Source organism: Magnolia sinica, chromosome 12 (assembly GCF_029962835.1).
Source record: "Magnolia sinica isolate HGM2019 chromosome 12, MsV1, whole genome shotgun sequence".
NCBI lineage: Eukaryota > Viridiplantae > Streptophyta > Magnoliopsida > Magnoliales > Magnoliaceae > Magnolia > Magnolia sinica.
In genome coordinates this window covers 60,238,261-60,255,761 of record NC_080584.1, presented here as the reverse complement: position 1 = coordinate 60,255,761, position 17,501 = coordinate 60,238,261, and the positions used below count along the sequence as shown (strand labels likewise).

At 39.7% G+C, this 17,501-nt stretch overlaps 1 protein-coding gene across 2 annotated transcripts in view; it reads right to left on the bottom strand.

Annotated features, from left to right (window-relative positions):
* Nucleotides 1–518: 518 nt before the first annotated feature.
* Nucleotides 519–17,501, bottom strand: part of LOC131221456 (pentatricopeptide repeat-containing protein At4g04790, mitochondrial-like) — a 93,485-nt gene continuing 76,502 nt past the window's right edge. For both annotated transcript variants that reach the window (XM_058216710.1, XM_058216709.1), the window contains 2 exons: nucleotides 995–1,212; nucleotides 519–800 (listed from right to left, as the gene is read on the bottom strand). In XM_058216710.1, coding sequence (XP_058072693.1) covers nucleotides 626–800; nucleotides 995–1,212 — 393 coding nt within the window. In that variant the 3' untranslated portion in view covers nucleotides 519–625. The remainder of the gene's footprint in view (nucleotides 801–994; nucleotides 1,213–17,501) is intronic.

The following is a 17,501-nucleotide window of genomic DNA, read 5'->3' as shown; positions in this document are numbered from 1 at the left end:
GAGTGTGGAGCATGAGATGGGGCCACCAATCACCTCAACCAGTGCCAGAAAATTGTTACAAAAGAACTATAAAGAACCCAAGGGTACATAGCATGTAGAAGTTTTCTGCATATGTATTCCACACACATGGGCCGACATGGCATGCATGCAAAAACAAACCGTCCACCTGGCAAGCCCCCAACAACTAGATAGCCTCACTAAAGAATCATATTGATCCACTGAAAGTGCGTCATATTGTAAGAAACAAATGGACGTCTTCTAAAAAAAACTGAACGGAAAAGAAAAAAACGAACTGTTTACTCGAGCCGTTACGGATGCTACCCACCTGAAAAGAAAAACGGCCTAATTTTGGGCTCGGGTATCTAACCATTGGGTTCTCCCACAAGGGTATTTCAAATGTCCTCCTATGTATGTGGAACTAACGGAACCCCACAAATTCTTTTACTTATATTTTTTGAAAGATTGGCATCACCCAACATATGTAATCCAAAAACTTCTATAAGGGTACAATACAGGCAAAAAAGAAAAACCACCTTAAAAACTCCATTTTCTAATACATTTGAATAATTCTGAATCCAAGTCCCTTAATTACGGGTGTCGGACAGTTACACAAGTAAAATGCTATTTAATACCTCTGTATCTGACTGTTCTTCTTCGTCTCTCCTGTGGATGTGGTTTTCCAGTAAGTTGCATTGCATGCATTGATGATGCAGCGAACATGTGGGTCGTCTTTCTGTATTTTCTTCAGCAGTTTGGCTGCAGATGTATGCTTCCCTGAAGCCAAAAGAACTTGGTACTTCCTGCACAAACATTACGAATCAAAACCAGCAATAGACGCATGGTTCTAGTTTCACCAAACAAGGAAAAAAAGAAACAAGAGATTGATACAAACAAGAAAGTAGCGCGGATTCAATAAAAGGAAACCAAAGATCCAAACAAGAAAACAAGAAACAAATAATGATGTAAACAAACAACAAAGCAAATATTAACAAACCTCAAGAATGTCAATACATTGAAGGAAAGACCAGCTTTTTTATACTCTTCCCAGATCAGCTCAGCACTACATGGATCCTTTGCACTTACACAAGCACTAAGTAGGAAATCAAGACTTGTACGAGAAGGACGAAGATCGAGATCTTCCTTCATAGACTGGAGTAAACTTAATCCAGTCTCTAAATCTGTAGGCTCCGACCCCAATGCTTGGCTAAATATCTGTTCCACAAGTGCAATCGGTAAACCTAAGGATTGAGAAGATATTGCCACTTGAAAATATCAACGAAAAAAATCACAATCTAATTCAACAAAGGAAAGTATCTGATAGAGACAATTTCTAGTAGAATAAAAACAATAGTATAAATAGTATATAAATGACTGTTTCCAAATAAGCATAGAATAGAGATAGGAAGCTAGTGAAGTTAATTCTCTTTAATTCTCTTTGGAAAATAGTTAACTCCACATTCTAGTGAAAGTATAGAAAGAGCATTGCTCCTTAATGATTATTGAGAGGTTTTCCAAATGTATATGGTTACAAATTGACAGTGGTAAACACCAAAGATCTAGATCAGAAATTTGAATGTTCAGTGGCTACTTTTAACTAAGATCATAGCTTACCTTAACTGCATCATGTCCATCCAAAACAATATCTCAAATTAGCAAAGAAAAACTGATACCTAATAATCAGTGTAACGCCCATGATTTCTTTAAAAAAACATGTATTAAAAAAATTAATTTAAACTTTTTAAGTTGAAATTTCAGAGAGAGAGAGAGAGATCCGTAGATCCCTCTCATCTCTCCTCATCCGTCTAATCTCTCCCTCGTATCTCTCCTCTCCCCAACAAACTCTTTTTCTCAAGGGAGAAGACTTGGGAGAGGAGTAGTCCTAAAATTAAACAAATGAAAGAAAGGAGGAACATGGAGAGAAGGAGAAAAAGGAAAAGAGAGCTCATTTTTGGTAGGTCCTTCATAAATTCTATTATGTCAATTTTATGTATTTTTACTAGATTTATGCAATGAACGGGCCAGATTGGCTGCACGATCAATGCATTTCTCTACACGGTGATTTTAATGAAGAGATACGCTTCTCTGCGAAATCCCATAGCAAGATTGTCGTAAAGAGAGGAGATATTCTACGAAAGTGTCTACGGCCTTTGGCACACGAAATTCTATAATAAATTGAACATGGATAAATCAATCCATGCGGTCCATCAATTTTCCTCATAGAGCCTAGCAGAGTAGAGAAAGAGACGGTATGAAAGATCAGTCCTCGGGTTCATGCAAGCAATCACATAATATCCTTGCTTTTATTAGGGTTCACCGCTGCTTCCACACATTCTCAGCATATTACTTCCTGCTTTTTGGTAGCCTTCGCAGACATATGGTCTAATCTTCTCTGTCAGTTCTTAGAGTCCACTGCCATTAACAGTCTTTCATGCCCTCAACTTAGGATTTTGAACAAGACTCTTGGCATATCACTATGTCCACATTTACGAGCTGTTCATAGTGCTTTTGTGAGGCTTGATTAGCTTTGGATGCAATTATGCATTAAAAAAAATGTGAGAAATGCAAACATGGATATCATTATATTACTCAAGCAAACTGGACATTACACGATTACAGAGCCATCCCCTTCGGACTGGAAGGTGATTAGCCGACCATACATTTGGACTTCTTAGGTTAGATGGATTTCTCTTGTTTCGCAATCCTCTGCCTTTACAAGACTAAGGACTCTCCTTATAAAGAGTTCAGACTCCAAATTTACAGAACTATATTGAAATAAAAGATAAGATTGCAGGAGGCTGTCATGTCCTATTATGATGGAGTCGGTCAAGGACTTTGTCATTATGCAATCTTTTACTATCAAAGTTGCTGCCTCTGCTACTGCAACTGTCAGGAGTCGAGGCTACTGCTGCTGCTGTTGGATTCTTGCTGCTTTCATGGGGGTCGAGGTTGTTGATAAGTTGATTGTCTGACTGGAGGATTCTGCTACGATTCTCCTGTCTGGTAGTGCTTCACTGTTGCCTATTAGCACTTGGTGCTGCTCATGTCAGATGTTTTTGAAAGTGCCCTGGTTTGTTAATCAGCGTGAAGGTTGAGTCGGTGAGTCAGGTGAGCCTCATATGAAGATCGATCAAGCTATCGCCTCAACCGGATGTGTTCCGAGCTCGTCACAGGTAAAACAAGCCTCACATCCCATGTCCCAAAACACCCAGGTAATTAAAACCTTAAAAGACTTTGAACAACTGATGGGGACATCACGCGCACTCACGCCACCCCCCCCCCTTACGCACGTACGCCAGAAGGAGTGCCCCACCGTCGATCTGGATCGATGATGATGTCCAGGAAGAGCCTCCTAGCTAGAAGACAAAGTTTTGATTCAAAAGAGTGGGCCTATTAGTCAAGAAAAGTCCATCATGGGATCTCACGATCGTGGCCCACTAGTCAGATTGATTTCATATTTTAGGTTTTGCTTATTAAAGTTATGTAGAACATTATGGACGCTTTAGATTTCTTTTATTAGTTTTTATTTTGGTTTACTTCATCGCCAAGTAATAGGTTGCGCACATGGCGCGAGTTTTGGGGTAAAGGTTTTTTTATAAATAAGCACCCCTCATAGCTTTTTTCATTCATTGAAGATTAATAAAAATTCTGCATTTTCCTACTCTCTGAGTTGTGAAGCCTAATTGGGTGCGAAGCCCTCCCTTCATCGAAGGGTTAACTACCGTGGTCCAAAGCCACATCTATCCCGATTCGCCCTCATCCATCGCCATCTCTACTACCCATCTTCTACCATCCCTTCTTCTTATCTCACCCCATCATCTACACTTCGAATTAATCATCTATTGCAGCAATTCTTCTCCCCACATCAGAATTTCAGAATCTGGCCCTACAGGAGGGCTGAAACTTCGACGGAGCACCACACACAAATCGTACATCGGATCGAGCTGAGATTTGGGGGTTTTGGAGTCCATCCCTGGCCGACCAGGGCCAAGGTGGCCTTTTTCTGAATAGTGGGCCCCACAGACGTGCGGCCGAGATCACACGCACGTGCGTCTTGGCCATTGTTGTTGTCCACGCGTGCGGTACTTCTCTGATTCGTCTCTCCTCTCTTTCACTCCGCTTTCATCCAAAATCTCTAAACCTAACCCTAAATTACTTAAATCTCCAATTTTATGCCCCTTTTCTTACCCTAGGGTTCCTTGATTTGAAATTGGTGAATCCCTTGGATTAGGGACTGATTACTATGCATGTGTGGATGATTATTTTTTATCTTTGAGTATCGTTTGGTTCATAATTTTTATTGATCCAACCCTATCATGTGTAGGCCTGGACCCGCATAGATTCCCATTAATTGAATGTTTGGACTTTCATGTGGGATATGGAATTTGTGTAATTGTTTCTAAACTAACGTGATCTTAAGCCTGAAATCTCGCATATCATATTTAATTTTCATGTCCTGCATCAACAACATAGGGATAAAAAGTCTGAAAACTTGATCTTAACAGGAAAATTTTCTAAGTTTTCTGCTTAGTTCGATGACATCGAACTTATGTCAATGACATCAAACACTCATGTTCGATGACATTGAACAGACTACGATGACATCGAATTGAGACATTTTGTGTCCAACAACCACATAATATTTGGACACGAAAAGTCGATGAATCGAACATAACCTCGATGACATTGAACTTCAGTAATCGATGTTATTAAGGCGAGTCGATGATATAGAAAAACTTAGAGCATTGTCCAACAAATTTCTTGGAAAATATTCTGACTTTGCTCGAGGAATCGAACGAGCTTCGATGTCATCGAAATTAAAATATCGATGACATCGAGCAAGGTTCGATGACACGAATCTGAACAAAACTGGTCCAGCAAACTTCAAAGGAAAATCAACTGGAAATGTTCGAGGAATCGAGATATACTCGATATCATCGAAATTCAAACTTCGATGATATCGAGGGAGCCTCGATGACATCGAAATAGGACAAAGAAGTGTCCAGTGAGCTTTCAAGGAATATTATCTGAAAAGATCGATGAATCGAACTGGGATTCGATGACATCGTGGACAACCTTTAAAAAGTCCAGCAAGCTCATATGTGTATAACGTCAAGGAATCAAACTGTTATTCGATGACATCGAAGTTTAAATATCGATGACATCGAATCAGGTTCAATTCCATCGATCTTCGATCAAAAAGTTCTCGGAATGTTTTTTTAGTTGAGTTCATATCATTGAACTGATATCTGATGGCATCAAAAGTATACGTTCGATGACATCGAACTCGGTCAAACTTTGACAGTTTTATTTCCGTTGGAGCTTTTTGCCTTTATAAAGTGAGCTTGTTCTTGGTTGTTGTATTGAGAAAAAGAAAGAGAGCTTTGAGAGCAACTGCATAACACCTACCCTAAGCCCTTTTACTCATGGAAGTTCATCCTTCAATCCACCCCAACCATTGATATTCAATAAAGTGGATTGGTGAATGAACTTCCCCATTCAAGGATCACCCAGCTACCATCTTAATGGCAAATCATTGAGCTGGGATCCCTTGAATGCTTAAGAGCTTGGAATTACTCCGTCCCTTAAATGAATGATATTCATTAGAATAGATTCCAACATAATCTTAACCCAACCCGTAGCCTTACATTGGAGCATCATCAGTGTTGCGCATCAAGGGAGCTGAAGAATCTCTGTCATCAAGGGAGATCGTCTTCATTGACATGCTGAACGGGGTTTATCTACTTATCTGTAAGTCATTAGAGTCTAGAGACCCTGTTGATAATTCCTTGTGTAGGTTTGGGTCACAGGTGCTTCTCGCCCCTTATAAGCCCTCATAAGAGGCCTCCGACGGGAGAGTACGTTTAGGTTCTTCGTGTAGAACCTTTGCTCTTGTGTAGGCATAAACTTAGGTCCTTTGTGTAGGTCCTTAGCCTGTGTGGCCTAAACTAAGGTTCTTGTGTGAATCCTTGACCTGTGTGGTCTAAACCAGGTTCCTTATGTAAATCCTTGGCCTGTGTGGCCTAAAACCTAGGTTCCTTGTGTGGATCCTTTTCCTTGTCTGGATCCTTTACTCTTGTGTAGGGCATAAAACCTAGATTCCTTGTGTGGATCTTTTGCTCTTGTGTAGGGCATAAAACCTAGGTACTTTGTGTAGGACCTTTGCTCTTGTAGGGCATAAACTTTTGTCTTGCGTAGGCATGTTTTAGGAACCTTGTGTAGGTCCTAGAGTCAACCTTGTGTAGGTTGTAAAGGTTAGAGGTGAACCTGATTTGAAACCTCCTTTAGTGAAATCCGGTATACTCAAGGAATGAGTGCGTCCGCCGAGAGTGGAGTAGGCACATAGCTGAACCACTATAAACGACTGTGTTTGGGATTGATATTTGCATGTTCTTTTATTATGTTTACTTTGAATGAACACATGATGCATGATAACATGAATATCTAGAATTGATAAGAATCACATCCCACGCACATCTTCTCACAGGTCATCCATCATAAACTAATTACTAGATCTTGTTTAAATATTGAGTAGTCTTGAGATTGGATCCTCTATTTGGCTTGGAAGCCATTAGAGTTAAAATGAGTGTATCTTGATTGTTGTACATTAGATCAAGATTAGGTTAATAGGATTTTAAATTGGCATAAAATTTTATAAAGTCCTATTCACCCCCCTCTAGGACACTTTGACCTATTCCCACTTCTATTATAGCAATCCTTGCCGCAATTTCACTTTTGTCTTCTTCTTTGGCTGCTTCTCCTTTCTGATGTGGCGAACTTCCTCCCAAGAGATGGAGGGGAGTCCTTTTGTCGTCTGATGCCGGAAAGATGTTAGGGAGGATCACCTTGAGCCTCTGCTTGGTTCCTTCGTCTAAGAGACTTAGTATTCCTACTTCAAGTAGGGTGGCTTCCAGACGAAGTTTGATAGTCACTTCCTTGCTCTTCTCAAGCGTCCCATTATATGTTTCGGAAACTTGGATCAGATATTCGTCTATATGGTAGGTGTACCAACGATCTCTGTCATCTAGTAGGAGTTGGGCGATTTATCCGTTCTAATAGTTGCTAGGAACCTTGCCACATCCCCTTGAGGAGATTTTTCGGTATTAGCATGGCAAGATTCTGTATTACATTCGTTGTTTTGGGCGAAACATAATTCCATTTTAGATTTCCATGATTCTAAAGCTTCTTTGATGTTTCTAACATTATTTATATTTAGATATATGCCTAAAGGACTGATGGGTATCTGAACCATCTTTTTAGTCCCTTGGAATTCTCGGCTAGATGTTGGCAATTCTTCGAAGAACTTCGGCTTATCTTTTTTGTGCTCGTACACTGGTGTGGGTTTCGATACTTACTCGATTCCTCTGGGGATTCTCTCATTCGGTAACGACGCCCTGATTAATTTATCTGGTTGTATCAGCCATTGCTACCCTGACTGCTGGCTCGAAGAATCTCTTGCTTCTGGAGTTTGGGTTTGGTTGACTATTCAACGCTTCTTCTAACTCGTCTAGAGTTTTTGAGTTTCTAATGATTCAGACCATATTTGATCGATGACTCCTGGCTTGGCTTAAGTTTCTCTTAAAATATCTGACTTCTTCTCTGCTAGGGCTGTCCTAAGTTCTGGATTTTGATTTTTTTCCAAGTTGATATCGTCATATTCTCTAGGTTGAGGATTACTGGTTTCTCCTCTCTCAACGTTGAAGGACTCCCTTCGAGTTGCGTCTATAAATTTAGAAGGTCCTTCTCTAAATATGGTTCTTAGTCAGGATTCAGAATTAGTCTTGTTGGCTTGAACTGGAGAGTGACGTCTCCAATTCTAGGATCCTCACTAAGTTTAACTCCTTTTGTTGAGTAATCATTGGGACTGCCGTTTTCAACTCCCAAAGGTCGGACGATTTTTTTAATATCATTTTTGTGTTGTTTTTTATCTGATACATATGGTTGAACTCAGAGTTATTAGTTCTAACAAATATCTGCTCGTTGTGTTTTCCTATTTCGAATATGTTATGAAGTCCCTTTTGGACGGTCTGGCTAAACTGAACATAGGTATGAAATTCTATGTTTATGTTTCCATAGCTTTGGTCAAAGTTCCTTTTGTCGATATTACTAACTTGATTTTTTATGTTGCTTTGATTGGCATAGAGAATCCAGGAATGACATTAAAGTATCCTACATTCTCTGTTAGTTGCAGCTGGGCTACTCCGAAAAGGCTCTTCTCAAAGTTTTCCCATCTTTCGTCGACTAGGCAGCATAGAATTTCTATCTCCATTTTTGGGGAATGGAGTCCTTGGATTCTTGTTTGGAACGTGCCAAAATTTATATATTCATAGTCTTCCTTCTGCTATTCTTGGATCCAGTTTGACAAAAGCAGCGACAATCCAGCAGCAACAGTAGCCTCGACTCCTAACAGGCACAGTAGCAGCAGCAACTTTGATAGTAAAAGATTGCAAAACGACAAAGGCCTTCACCGACTCCATCATGATAAGACACGATGGCCTCCTGCAATCTTATCTTTTATTTCAATATAGTTTTATAAAACTGGAGTCCAGACTCTATATTAGGAGAGTCGTTTGTCTTGTAAAGGCAGAGGATTGCGAAGCAAGGAAATCCATCTAGCCTAAGAAGTCCAAAGGTATGGTCGGCTAATCACCTTCCAGTCCGAAGGGGATAGCTCTATAATTGTGTAATGTCTAGTTTGCTTGAGTAATAAAATGATATCCATATTTGCGTTTCCCGCATTTTTTATGCATAATTGTATCCAAATCTAAGCAAGCCTCGCAAAAGCACTACGAACAACTCGTAAATGTGGCCATAGTGATCTACCAAGAGCCTTACTCAAGAAGCCTAAGCCGAGGGCATGGAAGGTTGTTAATGGCGGTGGACTCTTAGAACTGACAGAGAAGATGAGACCATATGTATGTGAAGGCTATGAAAAGTAGGAAGTAATATGCTGAGAACGTGCGGAAGCAGCAATGGACCCTAATCAAAGCAAGGATATTATGTGATTGCATGCTTGAACCCGAAGACTGATCTTTCATATTGTCTCTCTCTACTCTACTAAGCTCTATGATAAATGTCATTTTGCATCTTCTCTACCTGTGCCTTATTCTGCATTTTGTTTTCTCCTTGTTTGTCCTATTTTGTTTGTTAAAAAATTTTGTTTTAGGGTTTAGGGATAGAGGCAACTCTCTTAGTTAACTAGCTATAGGGAGCTTAAGCAAGTAATGGTATCAAAGCCCGAGTGTTCTACAGGCAATTAGAGCAATTAAAAAAAAAAAAAAAAAATTTACTTCAAAAAAAAAATCTTTTGTTCTCGTCTGTCTTGTTAATAAAGGAAGATAAAAGCTAGTCTAATCTAAAGCAAGCAATTGAGCTTACTGAGGACTTGCATGTCCTTACAATTACAGCATCCAGTGCAACGATCTTTGCCGATCAAGTACTGGTTGTTTTAGGGCCTAATTGATTTTTCGACTCAAGTGTAATTACCATGTAAATGGGTAATAATTATTTACCTAGGTAATTACCACATCTTTCCCAATGCAGATGTGACAACTTACTTTTTTAACACTTAAATCGAGAAATTTACAACATCAATGTGGGACCCATCGTGATGTATGTTACTTATCCATGACGCTCATTTGTTATGCCAGTCGAATTTATGGCATGAGCAAAAAAATGAGGCAGATCCAAAGCTCAAGTGGACTACACCACAGGAAACAACGGGAATCGAACGCCTACCATTAAAAACTTCTTCGGGCCCTTAAAAGTTTTGGATCAAGCTGATATTTGTGTTTTCCCCTTATCCATGTTTGTGTGACCCTATGAACGGGTTAGATGATGAAAAAACCTTAATGTGGGCCTAGTGAAGAAAATAACTTTCAATGGTGGACGAATTAAGGCCATTGTTTCCTTTCGTGTGGGCCATTTGAGTGTTGTATCTGCCTCTTTTTTCGGTGCATGCTCCAAAATGTTCTAATAAAATAGATGAACAGTGTGGATATATCATATACATTACGATGGGGTCCACATATTTAAGTCAACACTTTTGTTTCAATTTTCGAGGTGGAATCACTCTCATATTTTCAAACAAGGGGAAAAAGTAATAATTACTTACCATGATTTACAAGTGTTTCAACAAGAAATAAATGCATTCGATTTGGGGAAATTTATTCAATGATAACAAAGAATTCGATGAGAGAACAATGATCACAAGATATCTATTCATTATGAGTTCATTTACATCCTCGCATTCCCTTGATTCTGAAAACAGAGTACAATCAATCAACGCAATGAATGAACGAGAAGACAGTCTAATGGCAATTTTGGCAATATTTCGACGCTTTTGATGTTCATCGCAAAGGCGGATGGGTTGTGCAGACTTAAAACCCTTGATATGGCCGTGCGATAGGTTCTGATCATCCTTCCAGTCGTATGGACGGACTTTCTTTCTCCCGGAACTCTTTCTCTATGCTTCGCATTTCCATTACTTTCTCTTTCTTGCTTCTCTCTCTTACAGCCCTTTCCAAATGGAAGTAGGAAAGAGGTATTTATAGACATCCAACAGGTGTGGAGGTCATCTGTCTGAAGATGGAACTGCACAAGCCTAGACAGGGAATGTAGAGTGCACAAGGCTTATATTAGAACAAAAGCCATGCGTTAGGACACGCTTCCACAAGGAGTGGCGCATGAGGCAGGCTTCAGGACAACTTTCCATGCAAAATGGCGCAAAAGGCAATCTTTAGGACAAAGCTCCTCTCCAAGTGGCGCATGGAGCTTCCATCAAGACAAGAAAAGCCTTGCATTAGGACAAGACTCCTCTCCAAGTGGTGCATGGGGCTTCCATCAAGACAAGAAAAGCCTTGCATTAGGACAACACTCCTCTCCAAGTGGTGCACCAAGACATCCATTAGGACATGAAAAGCCTGTCTTCAGGACAAGGTTTCCACACAAAGTGGCGCATGGAGATTTCTCTTGGACATGCCTCCACACAAAGTGGCGCATGGGGCTTCTTTGCAGAAATGGTTGCGCGGCTTGCGCAAAGGGTTTCTTTGCAAAAGTGGTGGCGTGGGCTCGCACAAAGGGTTCATTGCAGGAATGGTTGCGCGGGCTCGTGCAAAGAGGCTTGTCTTAGGACAATGTCTCACAAGAAGTGGCGCCCCAAACCTTATCTTCAAACAATGTTCCATATCAAGAGGTGCAAGAGGCAAGCCTTAGGACAAAGTCCCTTAGGAAGCGGCGCAAGCTCCTTTCAAAGTGGTATTGTGCGGATGGCGCAAAAGACTGGGGTTTGCGCAGATGGCGCAAAGGAACTTCCCCAAAAAGGGGGTTTGCGCAGATGGCGCAAAGGAACTTCCTTTCTTCTCTTCACTTCTTGTCCTCCTCCCTTCTTGTCTTCCTCCCTTCGTCCTCCTTCCTTCTTGTCTTTTAACCTCTCAAATGAAGCATGGGGAGGGGTATTTATAGACTTCCCTTCCTTATATAGTGGTGATCACCACCACTTCTTTCTTCGTACAACTTCCACCCTTCTTCCTTACATAGTCGTGTTCACCAACCTCTCCCTTAAATAGTGGTGTTCAACCACTTCTTCCTCCATATAAGGCAACACCCATCCACTCCTTTTTACCAAAATGCCCCCATTCACTCCTTTATTCCAGATGACGCCCATCCACTCCTTTATTCCAAAATACCCCCATTCACTCCTCTGTTCCAGATGACGCCCATCCTTCCATCCTAGATTGTGGAGCACACAACCTCTTCTAACATGGAGCAACGCTTCATAAGGCTTTTTCTACTATTATGGGCGCACAACCCTGGGAAGGATCTGCACAATGGAATTCCCCTACTAATGCAATGGGCGTGTAATGAGATTTCCAAAGAGAACGATGGAATATTTTTTATGCCTCAACAACATGTACCATGGAAAATCAAACAGGCCCTTAGAAGGAAGACTACTTCTTAGCTTATGAATGACTTAACAAACTTCAAACTATTATTCATTCATAGAAATCCTGAGCAATTTCGAATCTTTGAACAATATCATCAACTTTGTTTTGAAGTACATATAGCTGATACAAACAGAAGAAATATCATCGGGTATTACCACTATATAACATTCTGTAGAGTATACGATAAAAACCCCAATCAAAACTATCTGGAAGCAGTAGCAAGAAGAGACTCGTTCTATCCTATCTACAAAACCGTTATCCTAAAAGGGATAATATTTCTTATTAGCCTATCTCGACAAAACCCTTAAGCCTTCTATGTTTGGACCCATTTTTAGAATAAAGAAATATCTATTCAGCTCTAAAAGGGAGTATCAAATCCTACCCCCTATAACTATTAGAAATAACGAGTGTTGGTATCTAGAGACACCAACTAACCATACAGACCATATCCCAACCAACCAAGCAAATCCTTACCTCTTAGCATCATTAGGAAACACTCTTAGCAATAATATCCAGTGGATATTATCAGCACAGTCAAAGATAGCAAAGCAGCTTCTAGATCTAGAAGAGCAGGTAAAAAGAATCGACGTGCAAATTCCAATAGGATTCAACCAATCTATTCAGATCCAAGTTAATAATACCAACCAGATTCTGTGAGATAGAGGTTGAAGTTGACAGGCTAGTAAACCGTAACTCCGAACCGAATAGGCAAGTCATCACTAAGAAATTAGAAGACTTGCAGAAAGATATAGAAGAAATCAAGAAAATATTAGGAATCTAATCATGGAAATAGTCCAACACGAATTCCCAAAGGTGACATCTAGGGGTGTACACGAGTCAAACCGAGTCGATCTTGGCACAGCTTGACTTGGCTCGGCTCGATCCTCGAGCCTGACTAGACAACTCGGCTCGGTTTGGTTCGGTCAGCAACTTGGGCCAATTCAAGCCGAGTTCAAGCCAAGATCGAGCCTCTGCGGCATTTTCTCAAACACATGGAGTGCACCTTCAATTTCTCATGGAATGTAAGGTAGCAACATCGGTTTACAGGTATTTCATCAAACACTCAGCAGGCAACATAAAAATCCAAATACAAGGATATTTGTTTCATATCCATACCTTCCTCGCCACCAACTGACACTTCGTTGAGTCATTTCATCAAACACTTGCTGAGCAACATCAATATCAAAATAACCGAGCCACCGAACTTGTTCGATCGGAGTTCAATTCGAGTCGGGGTTCGATTTGAGTCAAGTCGAGCTCGGGCAACCTCGAAGCTCAAAAAAATCTGCTCGACTCGGCTCGAACTGAGTCGAATCGAGCTTTTTCGAGTCAAGTCGAGCGAGCTAACCAAGCCAACTCGGTTTGTGTACACCCCTTAGTGACATCGTATCAACAAGCCAGCCTAGACTCCTTTTTACATCATATACAAAATTATCTCCCATTCAGAAAGAGAATAGATAATCCAGAAAAAGGAAAGCAACAACAACATTGTGATACAACAAAATCTTATACCATCTGTAAATTTTATTAGTTCAGGAATAGTCACTCTAAGTAGGCTCATCCATAATGAATCTTACCTTGCTGTAGCTATAAAAACCCAACAAAAAGGACCAGAAGTCTTTTATAGAGATTTTGTCCAATACTAGATTAACCTTGATATAGCCATGAGACAACTAAGAATAATAATAGAACAAATTGATTTCCGAAGCAATGACTTAATTCTAGAACCAAACATGATAGAAGAAAGAATAGACTTCATCTACACCAAAATCCTAAACAGCAAAAAGATAGCCAAAGAAATCAAAGAAAATAAGTCAAACCAGACGACTATAAATTTATCTTCAAAGAAATCGGAAAGTCCCTTGAAGAAATAAACAGTAAAATAGATAATTACAACCAGCAACTAGCCCTAGTACTAGCTCGCCTTAATGAAGGAAAGAATATGTTGAAAAACCTATTAAGCACACAACGGAGTGAGGCCAATCAAATCAAAACAGCTATAGAAAATTTCATAGCTTTACAAGACCAAAAACTCGAAGAAATAGACCTCAGCATCAGACAAGATACAACTAGCATAAAAAGAAAAATCTTGAGCGAATCATCAAAGATCTATAAAGGGATAGATCAGTCAGAGACAAACTACAACTAAAAAGGATAGCAGAAGAAGTTAAACAGCTGGAAAATAGTGACATAGAACTTAGAAATAAGCTAGAAATCATCCTAGCCCAAACTAAGAAAATGACTATCGCCAGCAATAGCAAGAGAACCCAAAATGATGGGTTTGATAAGACCGCTATCCAACTATCTAGAAGCGGGACCATCCGATCATATGGTAAGATCTCAAGGATCAGGACCATCCGATCATCTGATAGGCCGCATTAATCGATAGAGATCCAATGATTTTTCCTCTTAATTATGAGTAATGTAGGGTATTTCTAGCTGGGAATTATGCTAAACAATTCAGATTGAACAGACAATCCAAGTATCAATGTATGGATTATAACTCGGAAGGTATAATTTTCTGCGCCAGTTGCTACTTGGTATAGAGAATTGTACTGGGTTATTCTAAAGTATGTTACCAGATCTGCACCATCCATCTTAATTCTGGGATCGACATACAGTAATACCTAGATTATCTGATCAATCTGACCATTTGATGGGCCGCATTGATCAAAGAACAATTGTTATCAACCACGTTATGAGAAGAATGTGGACCTGTGATGGTTCAGATTTGATGGATCTATTGGCCCTCTCTAGAACAAGCGTGAGGGAGTCTATGGTCAGTCTAGATTTGACCAATGTGGTTAATCAGGCGTTGACCCCTAATTAAAGGAAAACCCCCCAAATTTTACATAAGATCTTTTGAATTCAAAGTTGAAATATGAAATGATGGGTCCATTATAACTTAAGATTCAAGTAAAAGATACATATTTAGATTGATTAGATGGCGCTGGATGTGGTCAGCCACTTGATTTGATCAAGTGAGTTCCACCTTAGGATTTGGGATTGCTAACCCTGTGTAAAGGGTAGGATCGGAAAGAATTAAATTGTAAAGATTGTGAATCCTTTGTGTGGACCCATTCTGGGGATCTAATCAATCAGAGGTAGAACCCACAATATTAAATTACTCTTCAATCAAGAACTTATTGAGAATGTATAAATTGTTTAGGGTTTAATTAGCCTCGTCAATTGGATTAACCTTGCAACCAGAATCAATTACGTGTTTATCCCGGTGAGTGATCCCAATGTGTTTCCTCTCCAATTAAGTTTAATGCAGTTGGTATGTTGATTGTAATGGTTGTTGTTGACTGATTTAATATACTTGATGCTTATTTCTATTTAAATCTGTATAACTGTTTCTTTTTGCGCTAGTATGGATGAACTGATTTCCTATTGATTAACTTTTTGTTGTTGATTGAATTATAACATGCCTACTATACAGTAGATGATTGTGCCCACCAGATGAATTATGCTTGCTATGCAGTAGATGACTGTGCCTACTAATCGGTAGATGATATATGCCTACTATACGGTAGACGACTCTTACCTACCAACAGGTGGAGGTCTCCTAGATTGGAGAATTTCGTTTGGCAAATTCCAATCCATGCAAGTGGATGGTTACCCCCACTTGAACCATTTAATTTTATGTAATGGTGCTCCATTCTGATTATCCTTGTATTGTTCTACATTTCCCTTATTTGGATGAACCATGTTGGGTTCGCTCACTGGGCCTGGCTAGCTAACGCTTGATCTATAAAACCATACAGATATGAATGAGGATGAACAATTGACACACGAACAGGAACTGGTGGCCGAGCCTGTGAAAGATCCATAGGAGATGTGGCCATATCTCACGGAAGAATTGATTGCCATAGATTGATTTCATTTATGTTTTGAACTTGATAAATTCTTAGTTTTACATTCTGTTTACAACACCTTGTTTAGTTGAGAAGATGATGTTGGGTTGGATTTGATTAAGATGTTTCTAGACATAAATTTGAATAATTTTCCCGGGTTTATGCGTTCTACATTGGACCAAGGACCCAAGTTATGGGCCATTAGACAGTTTGATTGGTATTTATGAATTTATTGGATTCAATTTGAGGAATATGAATGTGTTTAATGAATGTGAATGTATGAGAATGGAACTAGAATGAACCACAAAGATTTACTTATCTACTCTGAATGAACTGTAATCCCATTAAATGTAGTACACTTAGTATGTGTGTTGCGTCACGGAAATCGAGGCTGAGATACACACTATCGGTACCCGAACTTCGGGGCATGACACACAGCCCCTCCTCCCTCTATTTCTTTATCCTTCGGTATTACAATAGGACGCTTCTGGTGCTTTGCTAGTAAAAAAAAGAGGACAAGGGGAGTATCCCCACTAAAATAGAGCAGTGCTGATGTAGCAAGAGGGATTAGGAAGAATGCAACTACTGGTGTAAACATTCAATCTTCATCTTTGATGCCACAAGATGTATCTAACCCAAGGGACCGAAATAGAATTTCCAGCATCCTTTCTAGTTTATTCAATTAGAGAAAGAAAGAAAATCTAAGTAAGAGAGAAGATGTGGAATATGATTGCAAAATTCGAAGAGACTTATAGGAATAAACCCACTAGAATTGAACAAGAATTACTCTTTCTAGAAATAGAAGTCCAAAAACGATTTTTCTTCAATCATAATGTCATCGTGGTTCATCTGTATGGACCCTGAACGTATTTATAGGCCTAATTACAATGCAATTCCTCAAATGAATTTTAATCTCAATCTTAAATCCTATTAATACAACAAATATATCTTCACTAATTTAGCTCGAAAGTAACCCAAATAAAGTTGGAAATAAGAGAAGGAAAGAAACCAATGACTGGAAACATTCATTCTTTTTAGAAGTGTAAAAGATTCCCAATACTATTCAAATACTCTACATATAGAATCGTATGGCTCTGAAGGAGAGCTGTATGCTTATATAAAACCCTTTTTTATGGATACACTTTGTACATATCCCTCAAAAAGGTCTATTTGATTCCTACTTGTGGCCATCCAATTGAGGTTGTGGGCCCCACAGTCAATTTGGATGGCAGTTTGGGCTGATCCTCAATCAGTCAGCTTGTGCGATCCATCTCTGGACACCCTCTGGATGATGAGGTTGGTTTTAAATGGTAGATAGCCAAAAGTTTCATAATTGGCTGCCCACCAGAAATCAGCATTCATCTTCTAGCCAGAGGCTAAAATTGGCATTCATTTTATGGATGCACTTTGTACATAGCCCTCAGAAAGGTCCATTTGATTCCTAATTGTGGCAATCTAATTGAGGTTGTGGGCCCTAGAGTCAATTTGGACGACAGCTTGGGCTGATATTCAATCAGTCAGTTTGTGTGGCCCATCTTTGGACACCCTTTGGATGGTGAGGTTGGTTTTAAATGGTAGATAGGCAAAAGTTTCATAATCGACTGCCCACCAGAAATCAGCATTCATCTTCTAGGCAGAGGCTCAAATTGGCACCACTCACATGCCAAAACAGCCCCTCCCAGTATGAGGCTCAGCCCAACAA